Source organism: Silurus aristotelis, assembly GCF_946808225.1.
Source record: "Silurus aristotelis genome assembly, chromosome: 5".
NCBI lineage: Eukaryota > Metazoa > Chordata > Actinopteri > Siluriformes > Siluridae > Silurus > Silurus aristotelis.
The window spans coordinates 23,540,898-23,565,758 of record NC_139578.1 but is presented as its reverse complement, the minus strand read 5'-3'; the positions used below and the strand labels follow the sequence as shown (position 1 = coordinate 23,565,758).

Here is a 24,861-nt window from a genome sequence, read left to right as displayed (position 1 = left end):
CTAGCATTAGCCGCTAGTCACTTCCTGGTTAGCGCCTATCGCTTGCGCTATGGTTTCTTTAGCGTTTCATGTGTGCGCAAAACAAATCCTATTTCTGGTATGGAGAGAGTAGCCACAGTGACACTGTGCTAACTCTAGTTTCTTTTCTTTTTCTTTTTCTTTTTTTTTACCTCAGGCACTGTTGTGTATATTTTTAAGCTTAATAATAATAATAATAATAAAAAAATAATAATAATAATAACAATAATATTAAATATAGCTGCAAGCACAGATTAGCAGGGCTCAATCAAACAAGGTACTGAAGGTCATAAGGAAAAAGACATTAGGAACATGCCCACCGAGTTTCATTGTAATACGCTGTAATGACAGAGACACTACCTGAGACGTGTGCTTTACAAGGAGGTTTACTGCATACTTTTACTCAGCAACACTACATGCTCGAGGCAGTACAACACTACATACACCTCTGGTAACGTTGTCTAACAGTTGCTCACATGTAATTAGCAGATGGTGGCCATGTTTCTTAAGAAACGCAAATATCTGCTTGCCAAGTATCAAGTCAATCGGATGAGTGGTTGTGTAGATCTCGAAGATCTCTTTGTTTTGCGCCGTTATTTGAGCAACTATTGAGCTCATGGACACGTCCACCAAGTTGGGTAAATATATCTCAATCCGTTATGAGTTATAGACATTTTTGTCAAAGTGACACGCCTACTTTGTACATTTTGTCCACCCTTTAAAAGTGAGTGGAATTTCTTTTGAATAATTATTGATAAACACTGTCCAGCGAGCATTGCGGAACTTAGTTGGTTCCGATAAGATGAAAAACCTAGAAGTATTTTGTAAAAGTAGGTTTTTAACATAATTATAAATAATTAATGAAGGATTTGATTGAGGACAGTGATCCTTGAAGCAAAATTGTTTAGCATGAGATCAATCAAATGATATAAATATTTAGTGTATGTTTGTTATACATCGTATATGTATATATCGCCCCCTAGTGGCCGACGTCATTCAAAATTCTTACAGACTTTTAGGGCCATTGGTCGAACATGCCTACGGAGTTTCGTTTTGATCTGCCTTCGTTAACGTTGTCTAACAGGTGCCCAAATGTCATTGGTAAATGGTGACCATGTTTTTTGAGGGATGTCCTTATAAACACTTATTGCAGATTGGACAGAGACACTACATGCCAAGTTACATCTCAATTGGACGAATGTTTGTGTAGTTATAGTCATTTTTATTTTTTCCTTGTTTAGCACCACCAAGTGGCAAAGCTATGCAATTTTTTTTTTACCAATGATTAAGCACATAGACACAAATACCAAGCTTCGTGAAGATATCCCATTCCGTTTATGAGTAATAGCCATTTTACAAAGTCACATTTCTGACGTTTTGGTGAGCTTTTGCAGGGTGAGTTAAACATTTTTTTTTTTAATAATTATTAGCAATCCCTGTCTACTGAACATTGCTACACTGGTTTTGTTCCGATGGTGCAAAAAACCTAAAAATAGTTTGTAAAAGTATGTTTTTAACATAACTCAATTTTACGAAAAAAGCAAACTTTGTACAGCAAATACATTAATAAGCATTTTTTTTGTTTTGACCCAAGGATTCCAAGCATCTGAAAGTTTTGAGTCTATGATACACTATGAACTCTCTAGGCTTTATGATTTAGTCTGCATGATCAGTTTTAGGGCATAAAAAGGATTGCATTCGGTACACTTGTGCACCCAACTGAACGCCCTCTAACAAAAAACTTCGGTACGAATACGTGTACCGTTACACCCCTAAAAAATTTATTTCATTCATAAAGCACCCTTTTTCAACCTCAAGGTGGTTTGGAAAATTCATGAACAAACAACAAACTTTCATGAGCTGACCAGTGACTCTCTGCCCAAATTTGAAAGTCGGTAGATTGAGTAGCTCTGAGGCTACAGTGGGCTCAAGCTCACCAAATCTGTTGAAGCTAAAGATAGGAAACATCACAAGGAAAGCTACTGCGATAGAGTCAGCAAAGCCTTCAAGTCTCAACTGCCTAACTCTGGATTAACCAAATGTTTTCTCTGTAAAGTGACCTCTAATAGGTGCCCTATATATGAAATATGTAAAAATCAGTAATATAATTGGAATATGATTACACAATAATATATAAATTAATATCAATTCAAAAGCATTTTAATGATTTTTTTTTTTTTTATCAATTCTCATGAACGTAAATGTAGGTCCAATTAGAGCAAAAGCAATGTGTGTGCATGATGTGGTGATATCCCATATGCATGCTTTATATTTATAAATATGAAATGCGTGTGAAATTGTGTGTTTTTAAGTCATCTTGTGGTCTTGCCAGAGTACAATAAACTCTTTCAGACACTAGTGGGCAATGTACACCTGTGAGAACACTATGAGTGGAGTCAATTCTGATGCTGGGTAACTTCACACGAATCCTAGTTGACTGGGCGTTTTCAAACAAGGGTTGATCAAATCAATGTTCAATATATTTGATAAGGAGTGAGACAGATGAATCAATTGAACTCTCACAGCAAACAATTACGTATAAAGGCCACGTATTAAAAGTATGATTTTCCCAAAACATGTTTGTCTATTAGCTCAAGTTACACAATTCCTGACATCACTCTCATGGCCACAACTGAATAATTTATGGTCCCATGAGAAGTGTGTGTCTTTGAAATATTAACTCATAACCTTAATCTATTTAATCACAAAGTCACATCAGAGGTGCCCTGACATCCCAAAATATACAGAATAATACATTGCCATAACATAGCATTCATAAGAAAAGAACACAATGACATGCAGCTATACAGAATGCCCCACTCTCTGTGTACACAGTTTCTCCTTCATCATTGTAGAGTGTGATATTTACATTCAGTTAGGACCTAAATTCATTCCCTAAAGTCTAGATGATGTTAAGTCTTGTAAGGAACATATAGTGTACACTCTTGGGCAGAAAATCTTGGGTTCTTAGGCAAATCTCAAAATAGCAAAATATGACAAAATAAGCTTTCGTTCTTGTCAGGAAATGTGTGCACAAATATAACACGTATAGTGTAGATAAAGCAACAGTTTCATCTTTTATATAATATTAAAAATTTTATTCAATTTCTTGTGTGAAAACTACATGATTCTGTTACTTCCCAGCTTCCGATATTTCCCTAAACAGTTCATTTTAGCAAAAGGAAATAAATCAATTTTAGCACAAAAGGTCTCAGGAGTGAATTTTTTTTATTCCTGCTCATTTTCTAATCAATGATTCGTAGTTTAGACCATTAGCTTTTATGTTTCCTTTTGGACTTTTTTTGCCAAAGTGTTTTTGCACTGCTTTGTGTGTGTGTGTGTGTGTGTGTGTGTGTGTGTGTGTGTGTGTGTGTGTGTGTGTGTGTCAGTATATCAGTATATTTGAAAGTGTCATCCGTCATTTCTGTTGTTCAGCGGGTGTGAGTCACAAAAATGAATACGTTAACACCCTGCATTACTATTCTCACAGGTTCACAGGCTGCAATAGAAAAAAATGTTTCTTGATAAGGCTTGTCATTATTCTGCATCTGTTAGTGAGAGTAGCAGATCGGCTTGTTCATATTTTTTTTTTATCACTAAATATGTGCCATTATGTCGCCATTACAATTAGCTAAATATATATTTGAATTGCACAGTGCAAATATTTATGATTTGATATACACTCACCATCCACTTTATCAGGAACACTCGTACAACTGCATGTTCATGCAATCAGCCAATTCAAGAGCTTGAGGAAATGTTCACATCAAACAGCAAACACATGCGTAACATTGTTTTAATGCCAGACAGGCTGCTTTGAGTATTCCATAAGCTGTTGATCTCTTTCTCAACACCTGTCCTTTTTCTGCATTTCAACTGTGCCTGTGTCTACTGTATCCTCATAGTTCTGTTTTCACCTGACAGGATTAAAACCCAAATGCTGTTGTAGCTCATCTGTCTTGAACTCTTATGTGTTAATGCTGTTGGGGAAAAAAATGACTCGGTAAGTGGAACTTTCTTAAATATTGTCAAAAAATGATCTAGCATTTCCTCTCCCGAGACAATAAAACAAATATTCGATTATTAATCCCATTTGGACTCATTTTAAATGTGAAATACCCTTGTTCTATTGGCTGATAATTTTAGTAAGTGAAAATATTTTGAATATAATTAAATGTATCTAGTACAGTGCCACAGGGTTACATTTCGATACATTTGGTTGCACTGTACAGAACATTGTACATGTTAGGTACTGTAAACTCAACATAAATTGTGAATTACTTGTCATAAATGTTTTATTTACTACTAAAAATTAATAATACAATAGTTTTTTTAAACAATTTTATGTAATTTAATAGTACAAACTCTGTTTTGAAATGTTACCAAACTTTCGAGCCACTCGCGGCTTCTCGAGAATGATCAGATTTGTCAGGAAATTACTCTTAGTCCGGTTCCAAATAAAAAGTCACGAACTATCGAGGTCGCGAGTGTCAAGGTCACGAGTATCGAGGTTCCACTTTATTTATTATTTTAAGAGATAACATAAAAACCCATTTCTAGCCATAATTACTCCATTCAAGCTTGTAGTTCTTGCTTATTCTACTATTCTGCAGATCATTTTGCTTCAGAAATCAGAAACTATTCTATAAAATATAGAAACTGATAGAACTAAATTATTTCAAGGTTTGGAACGAGTACAAATAGCTTATAATAGATTTAATGAACTTCTATAGGAAATACTAAATAAATTTGGCTATGTTCACTTTAAAACCTTTTTTTTATTTTTAGAATATACACCAAAAAACGAAGCAGATGGACTGATGTGAAGGACCATGTTGGTTTCCATTCCTATCAGCTGAGAACAAGCAGAGATGATTTCTTTTTGCGGTGTATTTAGTTACCGTAGGCTTTTTATCATCTTGAACTTGTCTAGCTATTCTCTTGTGAAATTTCTCAACAGCATATTTCTGCCTGGAGAACTCCATCTGGGTAGTTTTTTTATCGCACCACTGTGTAAATTGTGAGATTTTACATTGTGTATAAACTTTCCAGCAAATCAGCAGTTTCTAAAATCCCCAACCTGCCCATCTGCTGCATTGACCCTGATGCAATAAAAAGATCCACCACAGAATTTCTGATGTTTTCCACTACAAATACCATTGCAACCCATAAACATTTAACAATTATCATAGGGTTTCCATGACATAGTGTGTTTGATTAAATCATTAAATCGTTATCATCAAACTAAAGAAGTCAGTGTAGAAACCTTAGTAGATCTCGATGCTCAATGATGTCCTAATGGTCCCTACTGGTGTCCAGTAAATACTGACATCTTGCCAAAGGTGTCCCATTGGTCATTAATTAAACCCATTAGACATAACATGCCACCAACACAAGGCAACAGATTACTAGCAGAGACCAAAAGGGACCATTACAGTTTCCAATAAAACCAGTCTGATGCCTTTTAGAACCATACAAATCATTACAACTTATCTGACGATCTATTGTTTTTGTACACATTAGGTGAGGTATAACGTACTCATCTTACTGTGCTCAACTGGGTTCATTCTAAAGTGCAGCATCTATTTATTCCCTGATCTTAAATCGTGCACTAAACAGTGATACATGGTGTAATTGGTGCTGTGTGCCACTCAAAGACTAATTTTAGAAATCCAGCTGCCTTGAACACACAATATTCAGCTCCACACAACAAATCTCACGTCTATAAACACCTAGGAATCAATCTCATAATCCGAAAGGACACACACATAAATCAGCACTACATACAAACAGTGTATTGAAATGGTCTTAACGCTTAATCTGCATAGCTAGCAAGTGAAGCCAGAAGCATATTAAAGGAGTCATTTGTGGATTTATTCTGCTAAGCTGCTTCATTTAAAACAAGACAATTAGCCTTCACCTACTACTACTCTTTGTCCTTCATGTAGGCTAATCATGCTTTGGGCTGTGCTTGAGGATAAAAATAGTGCCCAATGTCCCTAGTGTAAATTGATTTCTTCCTATCTAAAATAACAAATCTTGTCCTGCTAATACAATAATGACAACTTTATCTCCTTATTCTGCCACACTGAGCAGTTTGCTCTTTGGAAAATACCGGACAGATTTGTGGCGCTACTGCTTTCACGGTCAGTGTGTTTCCTCAATGAATAGATGCACTAAGGAGGTGTTAAGGTAATTATGTTTTTCCGATATTTATTTATTTGTTTGCATATTTTTCTATTTATTTCTTTTTACAAGCAGTGAGGCCTCTGACTGGGATATTTGTATTACCTCTGTTTGCATCAGAATTCCCAGAACTCAAGTCATTTTATTTTTCCCTGCAGTCTTTGTGCATGTGTTTTTCTTTTTTTTTCCATTTACCTCAAATGTCACTTTGCCTCGTGGATTATCCTAAGCTTTCATAAGAAGAAAGAAAAAAATACAGCTTAACCTCTCATACATATTTGCAGTTTAGTAAACACATACGCCAGACCGAAGTACATGTAAGCTCTGACCTATAGAGATGGTCCAGACAGCGGCGATTTTCAGCATGGCTTTGGTACGCGAGTTGAATCGGCTGTGCTGGATTGGGTTGCAGATAGCCACGTAGCGGTCCAGAGAGATGGCGCACAGGTGCATGATCGAGGCCGTGGAGAAAAGTACGTCTAGGTAGATCCATATAGGGCAGAGAGAGTCAGGAAACGGCCATGCGTAATCTAGAGCAAAGAGAATGCACATGACGAGTTGGGTTGAAAAAAAAGAAGAGGGTTTTAGATGTACTTTTTCTAATTAGCCTAATGTTTTTCATTAAAACATTCGGATCTAATGGTTTCCATGAGTTCACTAAGTGCATCTACCATTAATGCCGTATACCAGTGCTTCTTTTTCTTCAGTCTTTGCAGACATCCTGCAGTGCAGGTTCATTACACATGTAAATACTACCACAAACACATCATCAGCCATCAGGCTCATGTTGTACACTTTGTAATCCAATGAGAAAAGATCAGTTACCATCAGGACTTCAACATAAAAAAACCCTATAGAGTTCATTTAATGTCCTTTCTTTCTTTCTGCACAGTTAACTATAAATTAGAAAAAGAGTGTAAGAGAAGAAAAAAAGGAACGAAAAGAAGTTATTTGTGTTTTTATTCCGCACAAAAAAAAGCTACGTTTGCACCATATTCATAAAAAAAGCACAATAAAATATGCATGTGGTAAAAAGGAACAGGAACATGAAAAATCATGATTATGACATGATATCTAGCAGAATAATTCTGGAAATTATTCACAATCAAAATATTCATTCTAGTAGGCTCCTAGAGGGAAAAGTCACAAAATGGCAAACTATGAAGCTTTTATTGGATTTTAAAACAAATCTTGGCTAGAAAATGAGGAGGAATGAATCAAATACACTCCTGAAACCTCCTGTGCCACATTTACATATTGAATTTGGCTGTTTGGGGAAGAGCCAAAAACAGGGAAATATACTTATTTAGTCTTCTTGAACACAAACATAAAAACATGAAATCATGGTGTTTTTTTCTTTTCTTTGAGAATCTATTGAAAAGTCTGGGTTCTAAAAAAAAATTATTTTCCCATCGAATTGTTAAATCTCTCAAGCAATGAATGGAACAAAATCAACTTTTTCTGTGAAAAGCTGTCCACAAGTTTATACAAGTTTAAGGCTTGAAAGAAATCAAATCAAACAGCTTTCCTAAACATACTTTACTTTATCTCTGTTTAATACTTGATGAAACAATGACAACTCGATCAAATTCTTGATTTTCTGACCAATGATTTGTTGTTAAGACCATTACAGGTTTTTTTTTTGAAAGACAGACACAAGTGTTTTGTAATAGCTGTAATGTAGATTAGACTATTGCAACAAAATAATTGTCATGCGTAAAAATAAAAAAGCCAAGCATATTGAAAGAGAAATCAAAGATGACACTTGATTAAAGTTTACCATATGATGTTCCATAAGCTTCTGCACCAACAGCATCTGACTTAAAATGTAATTAAAGCAGTTACAATGATGGGCTTTATCAAAAAGATTATAATAGATTAAAGAACGAGCTGTGGATCACATAACAAAGCCTAGATTTGACTATAATTACTGTTGAGCACATAGGTCAGTATTTCTCATCATCACTATTCACGTAAATCTGCCAATCTTGAATGTTTTTTTTTTACTTATATAGTTTTTCAGAAAGATTGGATATTCATATTCCGAGCGGAACAGCAGGTAGTGTTTCAATCCTGATCATTGGTTACTGTCTGTGTGGTGTTTATGTAGCATTTTTTTTTTATGTTTCTGGTTCCTCCCACCTCCTTGGGTTATTTAGTCAGGGTGTATTTTCTGCTTTGCCCTCAGTGTTAACAGAATAGGCTTCAGATCCACCACAACCCAGACCAGGATAAAGTAGTTACTAAAGATGAGATCAGAATACTCTAATATCTCTATAAATCTGGCTAATATTTTTAGCAGTTTTTTCCCTGCATACCAGCTGTAGGACCAATATATGTCTGCCTAACTGCAAAGACTGAAAACCACTGCAATAGAGAATCATGTTGTATGAGACTTGTTTCATAACTGTCCTTGCACACATGATTTCAATGAAGCTTGCTTCATTCCCACCAAGGTCTAGGCTATTGATGCACACACAGCCCGCACTGAACTTAGCACTCGAGATAGACAATGAGACACATTATGTCCACCAGCTCCAATTTTTCCTCCCTCTGATCAAGATTTCACTCACGATTTTTCCACGGTCTCCCCCTGCTCTGTGTCATTACAGCACTACTCCAGCCTTCTAATACACAAATGAATTATAAGATTAAAGCAAGAGAGAGAGAAAGAGAGAGGGAGTAAGGTGGACTGAGAAGAAATAGAGGAGAGGAGAGAAAGGTGAGAAACAGAGGATATAATGATGTCTCTTTTGTAAGAATTTCCATTTAATCATGTAATTTCTACACAGAAAGAATGTTTGACAAAAAAAAAAAAGTAGTGCACTGACAAACAACATGTAAAGTATAAGAGGGACAGAATCTATGACAGATTTTTTAAGATTTAAGAGCTTATTGTCATATGTACAGAAAACAGTCTGTTACACCCTACAATGATATTCTTACTCTGGGAATTCTCCAGCCGCATGTGACATAAATTATAACGATATAAGGTTATTACTATAGTGTAAATGCAAGAAACAGAAAATATGTGCATGCAACATTAACTGCACCAAAATAATGCTCCTTTTTTATGAAATGGTACAACAATTACTACTGCCATGAATGGTGGTAATTGGTCCACAACAATTCTAGGTTGTGGGTGTCAAAGGCTTCCACGTGACCCAAACCTTCCCAGCAGAACCTTATCCAGAGCATCACATAGCCTTGCTGTCTTCCCCTATTGCATCCTTTGCACAATCCTTTCTTCCCATACTGAATCCTTAGTTGCTCTCAGCAGTGGACAGGGGGTGTCAGCATGGGCTCTCTGACTGCAAGACCCAAACACAGCAAACTGTGATGCACTGCGTATTTTCAGTAAAATAACCGAAGTTTATCTGTGGGACCATACCAGATGAGCTAGCTTTTGCTCCCTATGCAAAATCACTGATCTTTGTGCACCCATATCTCTGTCACCAGTTCACTGGCTATCTTTCCTTTGACTAATTCTAATAGGTACTGACCGAAGCATTCAAGGAACACCTGAAAAGGCCTGTCTTTTTGGAGGTGCTCTGACCCAGTTGTCTAGCAATTACATTTCAGCTTTTGTCAAAGTTGCACAGATCCTCATGTTTGCCCATTTTTCTGGCTTCTAACACAACTTTAAGAACAGACTGTTGCGCACTTGCTGAGAACTCACTTGCATAGTATGCCCCCCACTCATCACAGGTGTCATTGTAAAGAGATAGTCAGTATAATTCAGTTCACCTGTGAATCGGTTTAATGTTAATGTGATCTGTATCAGTCGTAATGGTCTCATTGAAAACAGAGAGATTCTTCTCTCATGCACCATTTTCCAGGGACATGCAACATGCAAAGCAGTGACACAATGCAATAGAGATAAATCAGACTCGGCTTGGTTAGATTGAGATGGCAAGCATTACTGTGATAATGGCAGTAATATGGCACGAAATTTAAAGCATTGAAAACTGATCTGTTGGAGCAGGGTGTACAGATGATAAGAGCCAAACAGACTAAGATACTAAAGCGCTGCTGCATCACTCTCATTAGTTAAAGATGAAGCGAGGCCTAAATTCCACTGGCACCACTAGCTACCACTGGTATTGTGGGTAATGTAGGTATGACTTAACCAAAGAGAATTTTTATTTTATTTTGGATTATATTTAAGATCTCATTAATTAAAAAAAAATAATATGTGGTTCCTTCAAAGTGGACTATTCCCTAAGGCTATTGTTACAGTAGGTATGGGGTTACTCATTGCTATTTGCTCAAATCCAATAATGTTGATAGGGCAGTTAAAGAAAACTACTGCTTGAGTCCTCATAAAATTACTTACTGTAGATTAACAGATTTTGAACTCAAGCTATTGAAACTGAGCTCAATGTCCATCACTAAGGCTGCAGCAGTAGCAGGTGGCGGTGTACTTTAGCATAAATCTGTAGCCTGAGGGTGGTGTCTGGGGGAGGAGTTCTGGACTAATGTGGCACATCTGAGCGTGTGTTAATGTGCTTAAGAGCAGAACACAACAGAAAGCAATGTGAGCAAGCTGGAAAGCTGCCCAGCTGTTTGTTTTGAAAGACTGCATACCAGCGGCATAGCCAGACATTTATTTCAAGGGGATGATGGGAAAATATGCTAAATCATTGTGTGATCTGTACAATTAAATTGATAAATTTGATGCATTCATGCATCTGGGGTGGATGCCAGGCAGTGTTAGGAGCGGCTGGGATATTCGGAATTTGTCATTTAAATAAAATACCCTCACGACAATTCGACTGAAAATGACCTAAATAACATGCCACAAATGGATATCTTATCTCATAAAACCAGATCGACCTCCCCCTCAAGCTGAACTCTAGGACTTAATCGGCTGTCCAGTTGGCTTTTAAACACAAATAGAAATAAATATGCATAGACCCCATTGGTTACTCCTGTTTTTCCCCGTAGCAGCTGCTAGCCAATAAAATGCTACCATAAACCAAATAGGGTTATATCTTTCTTTTTACAAATGGGGTGATTAAAAATGCAACACATAATTGGACCAGCAGTAATTCGAGGGGGTTCAACCATCCTGAAGCTGCTACCAACTGCCCTTCTGGTGTGACAGAGCAAACCCTCTCACTAATTTAAATGTCCAAGACTCATTGGACAGTGAATGCTTAGAACTTGTACAAATGGTAATTTCCAGCATTCCCATTACATTGCTTCAAAAGACTGTTCATTTCTCAAGTTGCAGCCCATTGGTCAGTGGATAAAGATTTCTTTCTAGGGAAAAAAAAATGGCTCTGTCCTAAACAGCAAATGCAGCAAATAAATCATGAAGCCAGTTCAAACAGGAGGACAGGGATGCTGAGAATGAATGCATTAGATGTAATAATTCAGCATAGTTATTTACCAATGTTCTCGAATGAAAAATGGTTCTTGAATGGACAGCCTTTTTATAACGCTACTGCTGTTCTGCTTGCATGGAGCCCAGCATGAATCTTTTGTCCACACCGACTCATTTAAAAACAGCCAGCTCACCAATATTTCTCACACTTTCTGAGGCCTCTGAAACATTATTAATAACCAGTCAAGACAATTCTGTTCTGTTTACTTAAGAATGATTGATGTAACTGACAGAGGATAAGAAGCACTTTATGATTTCGCAGGCTGTGTTGGTGAGAGGCGGACGCTTTGTCGCCGCAGGGCGTATCTTCAAAATAAGTCTGCAATAAGGCCAGATAAAAGTAGTAGTCGATCATCTGTTGTAATATTGGCCACTGCCTATTTTCAGCTCAAGAGACACTGATATAAAGGGCACACAGGGAGACTATGCTTCTTAACGCATTATGCACATAATGAAGCAGAAAGACCATCCAGGGATACTATGTAAACAGCAAGCTGTTTGGGTGTCCAGTGGTGAAAGTGCTTTATAAATAAAATTTAATTAAATATATCCAATGAAAAGAACTGGAAATGAAATAAAACAGGGTTCAATGATCTTAGTCACACTCTTAAAATAAACCAAAAGTTGGTAAAGAGTGCCCTGTTGTAATAACCATGCTCGTTTTATATACAGTAAAAGTGAACTTGCATGTTTAGTGTAAGCTTAGTGAATCCTAACTCAGTAAACAAAGATATCCATGGATAGAAATGACTGTGCCAGTCTCATCTCTCTAAAATTGGTCCATAAAAAGACATTGCTATTGATCCATTTGAACTAGCTTCTGGTCTGCTTTGATCTGGCTCCCAAATATATGTCCTATTTTAGTCCCGATTATGTTTGAAGTCTTATTTGCAACCACGGTACTCATTCTTCCTACACCCTGAAAAGATATTTTTTTTAAAACCTCCAAAATCTAGACAATGGTACGTCCTTCAGATTGTGACATGATCACGCTGATCAAAGATTGCCATGATTTAAAAGGAATCCATTCTTTACAGCGGAATGAAGCTGACTTTCACACACAGAATGTCCTTTTTTATGAGTCCAAAAATAAGATAAGACAAGTTAGGCAGACTGGGTATTGCCTCTGGGTATGTGTGTAAATGTGAACGTGTATGATGCACTCCGATGGACATCCAGGAAAAAAATCTTCCTGCCTCACACCCAGTGATCAGATGGGCGCCATTTTCACCATGAGCCTGACTATGATGGATGACTTGCTGTAGATAAATGAAGCACATACTTACAAAAACTAATAATAAGAAAAAAACACAGTATACTGTACATGTGATGTTTTTTATCTCTATCTTTAGCCACCCAGTTTCTGTCACTTATAGCCTCAAATTCCGGTTAGCTGATAGGATTGAAAAATGAAGTGGTCTTCTATTTGGTTTAAGGTTGGGTGTGTAGCATTTCTCCAATGCTGTCTTCACCACAGGACTTAACAAAAAATGCACAGGTCAAGAAATGACTAAGAATTGAACAAATATATAAAGTACTTTGGAGTGGGATAGCACTTCCTATTGATTTCTTTAGCATGGTGGTCAAACATGCGGACATCTTTTAACAGCAAGAAAGTCGTTTGCAAACAACTTGCTCATCAACAAGGTCTCCCACTTGCAGAGTTCCCGCTTCCTGTACCGTTCTGTGTAAGCTGTGTGAGCGGGAGATCAGCTGTTTCTCAAATACTCAAAAGTAACCCCTCTCTCACCAACAACCGAGTCACTGAGATAAGCTTTTATCTGCTCTGAGGTTTGATATGAACATTAACTGCAGTGCCTGACACACATCTGAATGATAACACACACTTACAATTGTTTGTAGTTGAATTTGCACTTTGTTGTTCGTATGTAGATCTGTTCTGTGCTGTCACAGGTGTGCACGAGGGACGGCTCGTCAACAAGCATCGTCGCTTTAAAGTGACACCACAGTGAATGAGGACGTCTGATCATATCGATTGCTCTGTTCTTGCATTTCATCTCGTACATCTTTGAAGAGGAAGGCAATGCGAATAACGACATTCATTCTCTCATTCTCACTTTCATTGTGTTTTTACTTTTTGAAGTTTGTACTTCCTGTTTGCTTTAACTCTCTCAGACTGACAATCGATTCCTTTCCTGACTGATTTTATTTTTTGCCAGATAGCTAGATAGACAGGCGGATAAATAGATAGATATAAATAAGATTTCTTGATTAATAATAATGTGCTTTCTGAACATATAATAGAATGTATAATGAAAGTCTATGGTGATTCTGCGAGAAGAAAAAATACCTGAATATAGCAATCAGAGTTAGGTGGTTAAGCATGCTGCTTTATCTTAAATTGGGTTGAAGTTATTGTTACTTTTAAAGTGCTTTTCAAATAAAGTGGACCTTATATCTTTACAAGTGTGTGACATACGTTAAATGTAAATTCACCTGCACTGTTTACTGCACAGCTTAACAATTATGGAATGCAATAAATAGACATTCAGTGTCACCCAGATGAGTCTGGGTTCCCTTTTGAGTCTGGTTCCTCTCAAGTTTTCTTTCTCATGCCATTTTAGGGAGTTTTTCCTTGCCATAGTCACCATTGGCTTTCCCATTAGGGACAAACTTATACATTCTTTTATAACTGTGTTGTCTCTGTAAAGCTGTTTTAAAACAATGTTCATTGTTAAAAGTGGTATACAAATAAAAAATATTTTAAATTGTATGGAGTGTTAATTTTAGGCTTGGTTTCTGGGGTTTCCTTATTTAATTAGCTCAACTTTAACTCGTTCAGATTTGTTGGGTTTTTTATCCTGATCTCTTTCAACCTGTGCCTGATGCACCAGCTATAATTACTTGCATAAAATGTGAGCTTTTCTTTCAGCCATTCAGAGGTGGACTTGCTGGTGTGTTTTGGATCATTGTCCTGATGCAGAACCCAAGTTCGCTTCCGCTTGACGTCATGAACAGATGGACAGACATTCTCTTTTAGGATTTTTTGGTAAACAGCGGAATTCATGCTTCCATTTATCACAGCAAGTCTTCCAAGTCCTAAAGCAGCAAAACAGCCCCGGCAGCAAAACAGCCCCAGACCATCACACTACCACCACCATATACTGTTGGTATGATGTTCTTTTTCTGAAATGCGGTGTTACTTTTGTGCCAAACGTAACAGGACACACACCTTCCAAAAAGTTAAACTTTTGTCTCATCAGTCCAAAGAGTATTTTCCCAAAAGTCTTGGGGATCATCAAAATGTTTTCTGGTAAAACTGAGACGAGCCTTTATGTTCGTCCCAGTTTTACCAGAAAAAACATCTTGATGAGGCAAGTGAGGCCTGCAGTTCTTTGGATGTTGTTGTGGGGTCTTTTGTGATCTCTTGGATGAGTCGTCGCTGTGCTCTTGGTCGGCCGGCCACTCCTGGGAAGGTTCTCCACTGTTCCACGTTTTTGCTATTTGTGAATAATAACTCTCACTGTGGTTCGCTGGAGTCCCAAAGCTTTAGAAATGGCTTTATAACCTTTTCCAGATCTCAATTACTTTCTTTGTCATTTGTTTCTGAACTTCTTTGAATCTCAGCATGCTGTCTTGCTTTTGAGGATCTTTTGGTCAACTTTACTTTGTCAGGCAGGTCCTATTTAAGAGATTTCTTGATTGTGAACAGGTGTGGCAGTAATCAGGCCTGGGTGTGGCTTGAGAAATACAACTCAGGTGTGATAAACAACATTTTTACAGAGGAGGCAAACACTTTTTCACACAGGGTCATGTAGTTTTAGGTTTTGTTTTCCCTTAATAATAAAAACCTTCCTTTAAAAACTGCATGTTGTGTTCTCTTGTGTTATCTTTTACTAATATTTTAATTAGTTTGATGATCTGAAACATTAAAGTGTGACAAACATGCAAAAAAATAAGAAACCAGGAAGGGAGCAAACACTTTGTCACACCACTGTATATCCTACACCACACTCCCACAAAAATCCAATACAACTTACAATCATTTATTACTGATATATATGGCAATTGTTCTAACAAGCAAACATTTTTATTACTGATAAAGCCACATTTGATCTTTTATATTCGGTACGACCTACAAGCGGAACGGCGCACACTTTCGATCTGTACGGTTTGTAAAACACCGAATAACAGAATCCTTTGAAGAGATAAGAGAATCCCCACGAGAACTGAATTAAAACAGCTTTAATGAGTTGTATGTGACCTCGTGCTTGACCTGAAGTTTAAGTGCAAAGTAAGAAGGAACTTTTTATTAGTTTTGCAGCTGAACTAGAAAGAGGGAGAGAGAGAGATGGAGAGAAAACAACCTCTACACATCTCTCTCTGTTCCAATAGGCAAACACACTGACATACATGACAAATATAAAAAAAAAAAAAAAACCCTTGTTCTATGGTGTGACTGAAATTTTTATATAAGATGTTTTTTTCATAGTATTTTTCTGTAATAAACCGATACATTATTTAACACAAAGACTAAGGATGAAAATTGGATTATGCAGCAGCATTAAAAATTGCATTATAGACTAGATGCCTGATGTGTCCTTGAACTTTCTTGTTCTTAGATTTTACAGTCTGCCTGCTTGTTTTCACTGAATAAAGTGGACTATGTGCTATGCAGGAGATGCAACCTGAAGGAGATTGGAGACTGTAAGGTGTTGGCAGGGGACAGTGTAGCTAGACAGCATCGGATGGTGGTCTGTAGGATGGTTTTGGAGGTAAAGAAGAAGAGGATGAGAGTGAGGACTGAAAGAAGAATAAGATGGTGGAAACTGAAGGAGGAAGAGTGTAGTGTGAGGTTCAGGGAAGAGGTCAGACAGGGGCTCGGTGGTGGTAAAGAGGTGCTGGATGATTGGGAAACTACTGCAGGAGTGATGAGGGAGGCAGCTAGAAAAGTACTTGGTGTGACATCTGGAAATAGAAAGGAAGACAAGAAGACGTGGTGGTGGAATGAAGAAGTGCAGGAGAGCATAAGGAGAAAGAGGTTGGCAAAACAGAAGTGGGATAGACAGAGTGATGAGAAAAGTAGGCAGGAGTACAAGGAGATGCGGCAGCAGGTAAAAAGGGATGTGGCGAAAGCCAAGGAAAAGGCATATGAGGAGCTGTATTAGAGGTTGGACACTAAGGAAGGAGAAAAGGATTTGTACCGATTGGCCAGGCAGAGGGACTGAGCTGGAAAGGATGTACTGCAAGTTATAGCAATAAAGGATGGAGAGGGAAATGTGTTGACTAGTGAGGAGAGTGTGTTGAGAAGATGGAGGGAGTATTTTGAACAGCTGATGAATGAGGAAAATCAGAGAGAGAGAGGGTTGGATGATGTGGAGTTGGTGAAGCAGGATGTAGATAGGATTAGTAAGGAGGAAGTGAGAGCAGCGATTAAGAGGATGAAGAATGGAAAGTCGGTTGGACCAGATGACATACCGGTAGAAGCGTGGAGATGTTTAGGAGAGATGGCAGTGGAGTTTTTAACCAGATCGTTTACCAGGATTTTGGAAGGTGAGAAGATGCCTGAGGAATGGAGAAGGAGTGTGCTGGTACCGATCTTTAAGCATAAGGGTGATGTGCAGACCTGCAGTAACTACAGGGGAATTAAGTTGATCAGTCACACCATGAAGATATGGGAAAGAGTAGTGGAAGCCAGGCTGAGAGAAGAGGTCACCATCTGTGTGAAGTGTGCAGTAGCAAAGACAGACTGGTTCAGGGTGAAGGTTGGACTGCATCAAGGATCGGCCCTGAGCCCTTTCCTGTTTGCAGTGGTGATGGACAGGTTGACGGACAAGGTCAGACAGGAGTCTCCCTGGACTATGATGTTTGCAGATGATATTGTGATTTGTGGTGAGAGTAGGGAGCAGGTTGAGAAGAGCCTGGAGAGGTGGAGATATGCGCTGGAGAGAAGAGGAATGAAAGTCAGTAGGAGTAAGACAGAGTACATGTGTGTGAATGAGAGGGAGGGCAGTGGAGTGATGCGGTTGCAGGGAAAAGAGGTGGAGAAGGTGGAGGAGTTCAGGTACCTGGGGTCAACAGTGCAAAGTAAAGGAGAGTGTGTTAGGGAAGTAAAGAAAATAGTGCAGGCAGGGTGGAGTGGGTGGAGAAGAGTGACAGGAGTGATTTGTGATAGAAGGGTATCTGCAAGAATGAAAGGGAAAGTTTATAGGACTGTGGTGAGACCTGCGATGTTGTATGGATTAGAGACAGTGGCATTGAGTAAAAGACCGGTGGTGGAGCTGGAGGTAGCAGAGCTGAAGATGTTGAGGTTTTCGTTGGAAGTGACGACGATGGACAAGATTAGAAATGAGTTTATTAGAGGGACAACGCATGTAGGATGTTTTGGTGACAAGGTGAGGGAAGCGAGATTGAGATGGTTTGGACATGTGCAGAGAAGGGACATGAATTATATTGGTAGAAGAATGCTGAGGATGGAGCCACCAGGTAGGAGGAAAAGAGGAAGGCCAAGGAGGAGGTTTATGGATGTGGTGAGGGAAGACATGCAGGTAGTTGGTGTGAAAGAGGCAGATGTAGAGGACAGGGTGGTATGGAGACGGATGATCCGCTGTGGCGACCCCTAATGGGAGCAGCCGAAAGAAGAAGAAGAAGAAGAAGAAGAAGTCTTTTTTTAATTCACTTTCGTGTTTCTGAATTTGCTCTCATGGTTTTGGATTTTCTGTTTCCTGTGTTTTCAGTTTCGTTTAAGAACTATTAATCTGTTTTGCACCCACGGGCCACCGTACAGAATTCATAAATACTGCCAACATTAAAGTAATAGCATTCTGCATTACTGTTTTTTAATTATTAGTCGATTTTAAAAAGATTTATGCATGTGCCAATTGTTTAAGTAAGTCCCAAATATTGTCAAATACATCGAAATAATGTATAAATACTCTCAAAATAATGAGGTAATCAAATCCTTTCTTTCTTTCTTTCTTTCTTTCTTTCTTTCTTTCTTTCTTTCTTTCTTTCTTTCTTTCTTTCTTTCTTTCTTTCTTTCTTTCTTTCTTTCTTTCTTTCTTTCTTTCTTTCTTTCTTTCTTTCTTTCTTGTATGCACACTAATAATCTGCTTATTCTTTCAGCAAGGCTATAACTCTGCCCTATCATTTCTGGGATTCCACAAGATAATACACTGACCTATGGTGTGCTCACTGACAGGTAGTTTCACATGTATGCTCACACACACACACACACACACACACACACACACACACACACACACACACACACACACACACACACACACACACACACACACACACACACACAGATACTCAGTGATAAAGCTGATTGAAATGACCTCCAATATCACCCTGATGATTGTATATAAAAGCTACCCATCATGTTAAGGTGCAGTCCAGGTATCTTTCAAAGCATATCTGCTATTAACTGGCATAAGCGCAGGCTATTTTTGTGTGTGTTTGTGTCTGTGATTATTCCAGCAAATGATGGCTGTTCTCTGGACAGATTATCAACCATCAGAAAACTGCCAGTCCATTTTAATGGTCAGGCCTGAGATAACACATCTCACAGTGTGCATGGTCCCGCATACATAGCGTTCATTAATAAACCTCCACTTCTGTGTGTGTGAGCTTATTTCCTCCTTCATTTATTCGTTAGGCGACGGGGTTTGTTAATCGGCATGTGTAATGCCTTTTCATCTTTGATTTCTGTTACCCTGTTTGCACTGACAACCTAAATGGTCCGTTAGTGATCAATATCTCTTTAAGGGCTACACTACTATGCACACAGATCAATAATTGCCACTTCTTCTGCATCCATGTCCAGCCTAATCATGCAGTACTAGTACTAGTTAATTCAACGCAAATAGATCATTTGGGTTGAGCAGCCACATTTTTTTTCCCCGTGTGTTCATCTGAAGGATAAAGACAAACCATGTGGATTTTCGCTTTTCCCATGTTTGACGAAGAGGACAGGAAAATAAATCCTCAAATGATAAATAACAAAAACAAAACGAGTGCAGATTTTACACCTTTTTCCTATGAACACAATCCAATTGCATTCTTGTCTTCATTAAAATACTGCGTATTGTGACCAGAATACAGGATACTTCACAGTTGTCCTACATACACATGCACACGGTTATAAATGCCCACATGCAGACTAATCAGAAAAAACCATCCGCCTCCCATATGGCATTGTCATTTATTGACTCCTGGACTGCGATGAAAAGTGAAATCTCCTGACATCCACAGTCTTGTTACTAATCTGAACTCACACGATCTTCTCAAAAATCACCCATTTAATTAGTCATGGAAGATTTGCAATTTATGTAGTGTAACCTGTTCTGATTAGATAGCGTCGCCTTGTTTTCTGGTGTCATATTCTGGAGGAGGATTATGATGAATAAATGTAAAAACTGTAGGAAGTGAAAAAAAAAAAAAAAAAAAAAAATCCAACAAATACCAAAATAGCAGGAATTCAGTTTCAGAAACCCCTAAGGATCCCATCATGGACACATTGTCTACGGTTTAGCAATTAGAGAAGCTTGAAAGCACTGTTCAAAATAATTTTATGAGAAACAGAACAAAATCAAGCACTAAGAAGAGTGCTAAGCTGAAAGCGTGCATGCTGCTACTCACCATACAGGATGTTAATGAGTGAGATGGGCATTACTAGGATGCCAACCAACATGTCCGCCACAGCCAAAGACCTCAGGAAGAAATTGGTGGCATTCTGGAGCTTCTTCTCCAGCGATACAGCCATAATGACAAGAATGTTCCCTCCTATGGTAAGCAGGATGATAATGAGTATAAGCAGTGCAGGCCAGTTCTTCTCTTTGATCGATTTCTTGGCTATGCCCTGACTGGAAGACGAGTTGGAGGAAAGGGTGGAGCTGGGGTCGGTCCAGAACAGGCTCTGGTTCAGGCTTATGGTGGTGTTCCCAGGCCACGTCATCCAGCCACTGATGTCCACAGAGGCAGTGGTGGAGCTGAAGCCACCCAATAACGGTCCTGCTAGAGCCCCCATCCTTAAACAGCTGCACGTCTACCTTGTGCTCACTAGCTGCTTGTGATGTGCTTGGGACAGACTCTTACACTCATGTATGAGTGCCAGAGCCCGAAGCTGACTAGTGCGATGAACCAATTATCGATGAACAACCCACAGGCGTCGCGATGTGAAGGGGATGTCTATAGAATTAGGCACCGCCATTGTGCTTTCATCTTCATGGTACAAACTTGGCCTTGGAGACAATATCTGAAAAAAGGACAAAGAAATATAACTGCAATAAGAACGTGATCATGGATTAGGTTGATTGCTCAGTGCGTAATAAAGGTAGAACCTGAGATTCGTTTCCTTTTTGTAAATGAGATGCATATAAGTAGACCAGTTGAAATCAAAATTAAATTGCGCATTCATCTTATTGTGCAAATGAGTCTATTTACACCACACCAGTGAAGGTTAATCGAGTCTTTAAGGTAGATATGTTAAAAGTGGATTAGCACTACACGAGCCACCATTACCTCGGGTCTGTGTGTTAATTACGGGGAGAAATGCAGGTCATTTTATTTTTAATTACCACAGAATACTTCAGGGTGACCGTCTAGAGCTGCAGTGTAGTGATTGACAATATAATTGGCCATATGCACCACTGGTCATTATTATGCCATTTTATCCAATCAAATAAGCTTCCTGGTCATGTAAGTACACCTGCAGTTAACCTCAGTCCCAAGATATTACAGTATTATATGCATCAGTGAATGCCTCGTCGTTGAATGCTGTAATAAATCCATAGCAAGACTCTATGATATGGACAAAATGCTAAAAGAAGATTACAGTGAAATTTACAGCGATTATATGCTTTACAGTGTCTTTAAAAATCACTAATCTGACAGGGTTAAGGGTTGGTCTAGCGATATAATGTACACGTGTTGGATCTTTGGATTGCTGTGATTCATTAAAACACTCACAATTGTCATCTGGCGTGTCTGAGATTAGTCAGAATGCTCACTCAACAACAACAACAACAACAACAACAACAATATGAGTTCATAGTGGGAGGTCTCAATTATCCATTGTAGACTTCTGTGATAGTTAATTGCTTTTGGACATTCTCAGCAATGAGCAAGTAAATAGAACAGTTCACCGAAAAATTTTAGCCAATATATTATTATTATTATTTTTTTTACACACGACCCGGATGACTGGCTTTTTACAACTTCATGTCACTCATTTTTATTATTCTTTCATCTTTTTTATTATTTTACTATTCGTTCCTCTACCTAAACAACAAATCTCCCAATACTGCATTGAGCAAACAAGCGCCCAGGGTCTCCGAGAACTCCAGACAGATGAGGAGGGGGACAAAAAAATCAATTTCACAAGGTCACACAGGTCATTTTTTACTCAAACACTTATCTGCAAAATTCAGTCCACTGACATAAAAAAAATCCTATGTATAAAACATATTGGAAGGTCTGTATCGAGTCTTTAAACCAAAGCTAAAATGTGTATTTTTTTTGTTCCCAATGGGAACCACACAGCCGTGATATACAGTTTTTGTAAGTGGTTTTCTATATCCTACACCTCACCAACGGTTTTGATGTACTTCTGTTTTGATGTTCCAGTTTCGTGCTTATTCTCTCGTCAGAGTGGTTGGAGTGGAGGGAAGAGATAAAGGCAACAAAGGTCAAAAAGAACCGTGGCTTAAGAATAAATAATTATAACTATATGATAACTCCTCTGTTGGCCTAGAATAACCTTCCATTTATTACAAAGTGTGAGCGAGGGGAGCATCAAGAAAAAAAAAACACACCAGAGCACCTGGCTAAAAGAGAACATTCATCTCTTTAATAGCAGTCTCACTGATTATAAGGACAAATATGAAGAAAAACAAGTCATATCAAATACATTGTATTTTGTTCATATAGCGAAAGATGCACACCAAATATAAACCTGCAAAAAACTCTGAAAAATGGTCCAGAGAAAAGCAACAACAGAACACGTTGTTATAGCTGATGCTTTTGTAAACATTAGAGATGCAATAGTTTCCCTTTGGTTGAATCAGTGTTGTCGACTTCACAATTTTGGAAATCATTTTAGCGAATGACAAATAAGAGTCTAGTAAATGTTCGTGCTGATGTGAGGAACCTGCCTGACTGTGTTCATATGAGCTGATATTTCAATGACTAATTAACAATCATCATTGTTCCAAATGACCATTTCTGGTAACACACGCACATGCACACACACACACAAACATTTTAAATTATATTACATTACACATTACAGCAATAACTGGAAATACACCATAAACAAAGTAAACAGAAATGAATATTGAAATACACTTTGAATATTAAAATACACATTTGATTACAACACCTACTCGATATGCAATATGAATCACAAGTGCACACACACACACTCTCTCTCTCTTTCTCTCTTTCTGTGTCCTCCTTAAAGGCTCTCTTTATCTCTTTGCTATTAATAAAGGGAACAAAAGTGCACTTCCACATGTATAAATGTGATTCTGAATTGCATTTGAGGGTAATTAGCTTCTTCAGCAAACCCCAATCAAGTTACTGGCATTTAGAACCAGTCTCCAGTCTAATTAGCATAAAATAGAGGAGACAGCAAAAAGAGGAAGAAGGTTTGCGCTGACTCTGGGTGAATGCATACAGAACGCAGAAGTTCATGTGTAACCTCGGGCATTCCTGCGTCTAATCAGAAATATATATATATATGTGTGTGTGTGTGTGTGTGTGTGGTGTATTATTAACAGCTTTAATGTCTATTATTTTGATGCTGTGTTTCTGAACATAAGTACTACAGTTTAAAATGTGTGAGTGGTTTACCTGTCATTTAAAGCTGTTCAGTGTAACATCTTTTCTTTCAGCCCTGGGCTAATTGTCACACTGAATGTGATTTTAATGAGATGCTGCTGTCAGGGTTAGCATGCAGATTATGGACCACCAAACATACACATAAAATGCTGCTTTCAATTTTAGCTGAGCAACTGATGATCCATTTGAACTACAAATAATGTATTTGTAGATTTGGCTTTAGGCTTTGAAAAAGTTTTACACACAAGCAGTCCAAACCGAACAGCTTGAACTGAACACTGCTGCGACGAAACCTGGTCCCACGGAAGCCTTACGTTTTTATACACGATATGTGAGGATGGTCTATCAAAACCTACCTTATACAAGAAATACTGGAAATTTCCCACATGTCCGGCATCCTGCCCTGCACTTTAATACTGTTTTTCCACTACCACGCTCTGACGACTCAGAAGTGCTTATAATCCATGACACATGAGTGGCCACTTTCGTCAAGGGGAGGAAGGTGTAAATGGGAACAGATTTACTGAACAGAGTGCCTTTGCCATTTGAAGCAAGCAAGCAGCTGAAGCTTATTCACTAGAATTTTTTACTGTCAGGTTATATTAGCTTGCTAACTTGGATTACTAAATAGCTAGCATTATTTTAACTAGCTGGTCTGCTAAAGGCCTAGATTGATAATTAGATAACTTAAGATCTATCTAGCAATATTCTAGCAGGCCAGTTAGCTACATAACCCCCCCCACCCTGTATATTTTAAATACAAATAAAAAAAATAATAATTGATTTATTATTAATGATTTTTATTTATTGCTCCTCACAATTATAAAAAGTTTCATGTGACATTTGGACAAGAAAACTGGTTTTGAATGCACTGTCTGAGCTTTTTATTCTGTTCTAGTCCTGTCCCTTCACCCCTTCACCTATCCTGCCATTGGCTCATTACCTCACTGTGTTCACCTGTGCTTTGTCTTGCCCCCTATTTGGCTATTTATTCATATCATTGGGTTTCTGCCTCACATTGCAAAATCCTATTGTGCATTCTGTGTTTCCTGTCAATCACTAATTTCTATCATTTATAATAATCACTACTTGTTCTTTGACCAAAGTTGTGGATTATAATTAAGATTACTGGATTATGCCTAATAAAACACACACTAACACACACACACACACACACACACACACACACACACACACACACACACACACACACACACACACACACACACACACACATAAAGTATCCTGCCTTCACACACAGCATGTTACTATACCAGTAATGGCTACAATAGCTTCTATAAAGTTTGATATCATAGTGTCTTACATTACATCCTAATTTTTTGTGTATTCTAATTAGCACGTTTATTCGCTTTTTGTTGATGGATTGTTTCTCAAAAATGGTTAGAAGTTTATATTATTATAGATCATAATAAATTATAGTATTTCATATTTAAATCATC

General features: G+C 38.1%; 1 protein-coding gene across 3 annotated transcripts in view; it reads right to left on the bottom strand.

Annotated features, from left to right (window-relative positions):
• htr2cl1 (5-hydroxytryptamine (serotonin) receptor 2C, G protein-coupled-like 1) overlaps nucleotides 1-24,861 on the bottom strand; it is a 142,117-nt gene that overhangs the window by 4,216 nt on the left and 113,040 nt on the right. For all 3 annotated transcript variants that reach the window (XM_083541501.1, XM_083541499.1, XM_083541500.1), the window contains 2 exons: nucleotides 20,201-20,816; nucleotides 6,534-6,734 (listed from right to left, as the gene is read on the bottom strand). In XM_083541501.1, the coding sequence (XP_083397627.1) occupies nucleotides 6,534-6,734; nucleotides 20,201-20,588 (589 nt within the window). In that variant the 5' untranslated portion in view covers nucleotides 20,589-20,816. The remainder of the gene's footprint in view (nucleotides 1-6,533; nucleotides 6,735-20,200; nucleotides 20,817-24,861) is intronic.